Consider the following 6,973-nt stretch of genomic DNA (forward strand, 5'->3'; position numbering starts at 1 on the left):
AATTCAAGGGGGAAAGGAAGGGTCCTGATGTGGCCATCAGGTGTATGGGTAAATGGTCACTAAGATGTCACAATATGAACAGATATATATCACTTTGATTTAATGGTTTGATTAGATGGTGTGTAATCTAATGTAGGTGAACGTTTGCTATCATGTCTGAATAGGGATAATTGAAATTTAAGTGTTGAAACTTTATTAGCATTATTTTTTTTTTTTTAAAGGAAACACCCTGTCCTCTGGGTATGCAAATAAAAAATGGAAATGAGATGAAACAAGAATACATTAGGATAGGTTGTGAAAGACTCTAACTGGTTGATACAAACAAGTTGAAGATTATGCAATCATTAGGCAATGCCTTAATATTTTGTATAAAAGCCCATCTTCACACACAGCTTACTCACCACTAGATCTGATCTCTAAAAGTTAGAGACCATCAAGAGGAATAACCATGTCTGGAACTAAGGGTGGACACCAGAAGGTAGACAAGTGCAAAGACCGTAAGTGACTTATCTCATGGTCAAAGGTTTTGCTATTACATCTCTGTATATGTTATTTGCTGAGTGGGAAATGTTTTAACCATTTTATTATTTGGTCCATTGATACAGGATTTCACTTTACAACTTAAACCAATGTTATTTGTTTTGTCTTCATTAGTTATAGATTTTTAATGTGACATTCACAGGTATTTATTAATGCAATGATATAATACACAAATGGAAATTTTATATACAATATATGTTTGTTTTTTTGTCGTTTTCTTGTGTTTATTATTATAGTTGATGTATTTTAAAAGTGATGTATTTTAAAAGTGTCAATTTTAAAAGTGTCAATATAGTTGAGCTCTTATAATGCAATAGTATCTATAAAACATAGACTAGCAATTACAATAAGTTACAAGAACATGTCAGTAGTTTGTTTTGTCTATTCTTATTTAAAAATGATATACAATATCAATGCAATTAGTTTGATACTAACATGAATCTTGTTATAACAATTTACAAAGTAATTGCTGTAAAATTATACTAGTTATATAAAACAATTTGATAGAATGTCCCCAATGTTTTTTTTCCAGCCTGTGTCCCAGACGTGCAATGCCAGGATCCCTGTAAGGTGGTGCCAACCCCACAATGCCAGGATCCCTGTAAGGTGGTACCAACCCCACAATGCCAAGGTACGCTCATGCTAAGCCGATACAAATATTACTTTATATGTTAGTATGTATAGACTACACTACATAGGTCTTGTTAAAACTGGGTAATAACTTTTTTTGCTCTATTACACTTTATTTCAATTTGGAAAAAATTTATTAGAAAGCATATTGTCAATATATTACAAAAGTAACAAGCAGTATAGGCACCATATGATAATATTACTTCCCAGAAGAGCTGTTAAAAAGACATGGTACTCAACTTTTACATATTTTGTATTTGAAATAGCAGCAGCAATTTTAGAGCATCATGTCCCTTTAAAAGGGTGCTAAATACAAAATACATTTCCTGCCCACATCTCAGGGCAGATTTATACAACACAAGACAGACTCCCAGAACGTTTATACCACAAGACAGAAAACTGTATCTGTCTCTGGAAAACTGGGACAGTTCGTAAGACAGAAACACTTTAAGCATTTAACACATGGGTTAGCACTGATCAGCCAATCACAGGGTATAGATGAAATGTATGTACTAGTATACAAAAATATTTATTCATATTCAGTATTTTCTAAAGTGTTTATGCAGCCTTTCATTTGCGTATTCTTATTATATTTGTAACTTTACATTTTAAGATATTTATAAACAACAGTCACAAGAAATATTACATTTAATATCATAGCTGCCAGCAAATAGGCAAACGATGGTACATTGTGAAATCCTTTGGCAGATTCATGGTGTTTAAATTAATTATATAGAACATAAATCAACTTACTCTATTGAATGAACAAAACATTTCCAATACCATGGGAACAAATTTGCTTTGTTCCCATGGTATTCTTTGTTGAAGAGATACCTAGGCAGGCGTTTGGAGCGCTACATGGCAGGAAATAAAGCTGGCAGTGGCATCTAGGGCTCTTTTAAAGTGATAACATAATTTCAAAACGGCTGCCATATAGTACTGAGCTTAAAGGGACAGTTCACCCCAAAAATTCCTCCCCTTTAAATTGTTCCCAATTATTCATTTTACCTGCTGGAGTGTTTTAAATTGTTTACAAGTAGCTCCTTTACCCCTATTTTGGCATTTGACATAGCTGATCTAGCCTGTGGTATCCCAACCTATACTGAAAGTTTCTATACTGGAGTATATTCTATTGAATAGCCTAAGTAAACGCAGCCAGCAGAAGAGATTACACTCTCAGTGTGTGTGTGTGTGTGTGGGGGGGGGGCATGATGGTTAAGTAATAAAACGATCATTTTCCATTGTTCTCTCTAAGTATTGAGATTTGGTTTTCTAGACAAATATAAGATAAGGAAACAAGTGTGTGTACACAAAGTGATAACATAATGAGATCTGATATTACCTGAGGCTCAACCCATTGTAATAGGCTGTGGTCTAAAAGCACAAAACCAGCTACTTCATATGCACAAATAAACTGAAAAATGCAATTTCTCATACGTTTTATACTCTGCAGCTGGTATAACAAGTCGTTGAAAATACATTCAAAAAAAACCATTTTACAGTGTACTGTGCCTTTAAGTCCCTGATTTGCAACAAAAGATAGAGAACAAAGCAAATCTAATAATAGAACTAAACTAGAAAGTTGTTAAATATTGCATGCTCTATCTGAATCATGAAAGAAAAAAATTGGGTTCCATGTCCCTTTAACTTTTTGGAATAAAGCCAAAGATTTTCAATATCTAAATGAATTTTTTTTATTTAAACTATTTTTGAATAAATGTTTAACTCACAGTTGAGGAACTGTGTGCCATGATGAGATGTTAAGGCTGCAGTAGGTTATTCCTATACCACAAAGCCAGCCTATCACTAGTCCCTGATTTCCAAAAAGCCAACTGATTGGCCACTGATTTTATGCCTCACAAAGAAATAAAATATTCTCAGTAACAAAACTATAATACATTTTAAAATGCTCTTTGTAGATGCAAGAAAAATAAAGTAATTAACATATTCATTTTTTTCCTTTCTCTTTAGACCCCTGTGCACCTGATCCTTGCCAAAAACAGGGCCACGGTGGTCATGGAGGAGGAGGAGGAGGAGGAGGACACGGGGGACACGGAGGTGGAACTAAGAAATGAAGTCACCAAACTGAGAGACAACGCCTTACGCTTTAACCTTATACATTTATGCTCATAATCTAAATTTAATTATGGAGATTGTGTTTACAGATCTGTAGGTGAACAATGAGAACTTATTGTAAAACCTTCATCAATATCACCAATAAAAATAATTTAAACTATATAAATTTGTGTTTGTACCTTAATCTTTAGCTAAAACCTAAAGTGGGAGCCCTGATTTTGGAAATTACATTAAAGACATGTTAAAATATGTGTGTTTGTGTGTGTGTGTGTGTGCATGTATATAAATATATATATATATATATATATATATATATATATATATATATATATATATATATATATATATAATTATTGCAATGTATTTGTATAGCGCCACAACATTTTGTAATGCACTTTATATCCAAATATAGATAGATATAAATATATAGAGATAGATAGATAGATGATATAGATAGATAGATGCTATATAGATACATGGATAGATAGATTAGATAGATAGATATATAGAAAGATAGATAGATAGATAGATAGATGATAGATAGATGAAAGATAGATAATAGATAGATAGATGATAGCTAGCAAGCTAGATAGATAATAGATAAAGAGATAGATAGATAATATATAGCTAGATAGAAAGTCAAAGATAGATAGAAAGATGATGGATAGATAGATAGATAGATAATAGATAGATAGATATATAGATGATAGATAAATATATAGATAGAAAAATAGATAGATACATAGATAGATGATAAATAGATAGATAAATAGATTTTATATTATTATTATTATTACCATTTATTTGTATAGCACCGCAAAATTTTATAATACACTAGATAGATAAATAGATAGATAGATAGATAGATAGAGATTGATAGATAGATGATAGATAGATAGATGATAGATAGATAGATAGATAGATGATAGATAGATAAATATATAGATGGAAAAATAGATAGATAAATAGAGATGACAAATGGATAAATAGATATATTGATAGAAAGATAGATAGATGATATATTCTTATTATTATTATTACCATTTATTTGTATAGCGCCACAAAATTTTATAATACACTAGATAGATAGATAGATAGATAGATAGATAGATAGATATAGATTGATAGATATATAGAGAGATAAAGATAGATGGATAGATAGATAGATAGATAGATAGATACATACATAGATAGAAAGAAAGATAGATGGATAAATAGATAGATGGATAAATAGATAGATAGATAATTGATAGAGAGATAATAGATAGAGAGATAGATGATTGATAGATAGATAGATAGATATATAATTAGATACATAGATGATAGATTGATAGATTGCTAGATAGATAAATTATATTTCTATTATTATTACCATTTATTTGTATAGCGCCGCAACATTTTATTATACACTAGATTTATAGATAGATAGATAAATAGATAAATAGGCAGAAACATAGAGATATATGGATAGATAGACAGAGATAGATGGAAAGATAGATAGAAAGATAGATAGATAGATAGATACATAGTTTGATAGATAGATGAATAATAGAGAGATAATAGAGAGATAGATAGATGATAGATTGATAGATAGATAGATAATAGATAGATAAGTAGATACATAGATGATAGATAGTTAAACAGATACACAGATAAATAAATACATAGATGACATTGTTATTATTATTATTACTATTTATTTGTATAGCGCTGCAACATTTTATAATACACTAGATAGATAGATGATAGATAGATAGATAATAGATAGAGATATAGATAGATATTAAATAGATATAATAGACAGATATAGATTAGATAGATTGATAGATGGATGATAGAATGATATATATTTATATATATATATATATATATATATATATATATATATATATATATATATATATATATATAGAGAGAGAGAGAGAGAGAGAGAGAGAGAGATAGTTATATACATAGATAGATAATAGATAGATAGATAGATAGATGTAGATTAGTTAGAGAGAGAGAGATAAGATAGATAGATAGATAGATAGATAGAACGATAGATACATGATAGATAGATATAGAAATATAAATATATAGATGATAATAGATAGAGATAGATGACAGATAGATAGATACCTGTAGATGATAGATATATAGATAGATATATAGATAGATGATAGATAGATAGATGATAGATAGATGATAGATATGACAGAAAAAATAGAAATAAAGCTATTTATTCCAAAATTGTACTTGATTTAAAAACCACCTGATTTGAGGGATGGAAGTTTATACACTGTTATACATTTAAATATCCTCTTTTATATGTGACAAAAAAAAAGACTTTTTTAATATATGGCCCTTTAAAATAGGATGTTTGGGAGGTGGTTGCTGACCGGCAAAGGAGATGGCAGCATAGACGCTGGGCTCTCTGTGCAGTGTGCACAATAAAAGGTTACTATCACCTATGTAAGCGGCTACAAACTCCTCACAACAGCTGCAAAGTGAGCAACGGAGCTCCGTCTGAGAATCTGAGGCAGACACAGAACCGCTACAGGGCTGTAACGTGCCTCCTGAGACTTGCTGAAGATGGCAACGAAGTAAAGAAACACTATCTTGCCATACACTGTGGCGCGAAAACACGGAGCTGAAACTGCACAACAATATCACTCGTGACAAGGGCAAACATGAAGGTATGAGTGATTTAGGCAGGCATTTAAGGCTACATAGCTTCTGGCCCTTAAAAGCAACACCAGCAATCTAAGTAAAAGCTATAAAAATTGTACAAATAATACACTAAGCCACACAACGAAACAGGCTTACTCATAGACAGTAACCTGCGACACTAGCCGGTGGTAATCTTTAAGGATTAACATTGCGAGTATGAGATTTACTATGATCACAGAATAAAATAGGATCACTGCAATCAAGTTTAATAAATGTGTTCATCTTGGTACACGCTCAGTTTTCACAAAAGAAATAGACATGACAGTGTAAATGAATCAACCATAAGTATGCTATAATGGTATTTTTTGCTACAACCGCCCTATAAGAATTACTAAACAAATACTGAGAGGGAAATCTTCACCTACAACACGTATTGAAAAAGAGATATATTTGAGTGGTCTGCGTGGATTGACATCTTATGCAGAAATAATTATAAGGGAACAAACTCCTAGGAAGATAAGGGAGAGCACTATTTATTTACTGAACCCGGGCTCTGGTGACATACATATATATTAACAGGGTCTGCTCCATAATGTCAACAAGAAAATGAAATAAACCCACATCTGCAGGTAAAGCTGCTGCTGCAAGCATGTTTTTTAAATCCTCAAAGAGAGAAACGGACATGGAAGAAGAGCCAGACTTAGACTCTACTACTCAGGGTTGCTCAGACGACTTGACACCACTTACTAAAGCGGATATCAAGCATCTAGTCTAGTATCAAGATATCAACAACAATTTTGAAAAAATGTGGGGAAAGCTGGATGCAATGCAAACTACAGTCGCGAATAGCCTAGCGGAAATAAGGCAAGATCTTCAAGATTTGGGCACCAGGGTCTCAACTCTGGAGGACAATGAAAACTCCACAGATAAAAAGATGGATACTATCTCGCACCAGGTACTAACACATCAACAAGATATTGATAACCTAAATGACAAATTAGAAGATCTACAAATTCGTACCAGACAATGTAACATCAGACTCAAGGGAATTCCAGAATCTATATCACAACCGGAT

General features: G+C 31.9%; 1 protein-coding gene across 1 annotated transcript; it reads left to right on the forward strand.

The window, feature by feature from the left end:
- Positions 1-344: 344 nt before the first annotated feature.
- LOC128639480 (small proline-rich protein 2D-like) lies at positions 345-3,412 on the forward strand. Its single transcript, XM_053691621.1, has 3 exons — positions 345-497; positions 1,073-1,171; positions 3,142-3,412. The coding sequence occupies exons 1-3, from the start codon at positions 449-451 to the stop codon at positions 3,243-3,245; spliced, it is 252 nt and encodes an 83-aa protein (XP_053547596.1). The 5' UTR covers positions 345-448; the 3' UTR covers positions 3,246-3,412.
- Positions 3,413-6,973: the final 3,561 nt, after the last annotated feature.

Source organism: Bombina bombina, chromosome 9 (assembly GCF_027579735.1).
Source record: "Bombina bombina isolate aBomBom1 chromosome 9, aBomBom1.pri, whole genome shotgun sequence".
Lineage (NCBI taxonomy): Eukaryota > Metazoa > Chordata > Amphibia > Anura > Bombinatoridae > Bombina > Bombina bombina.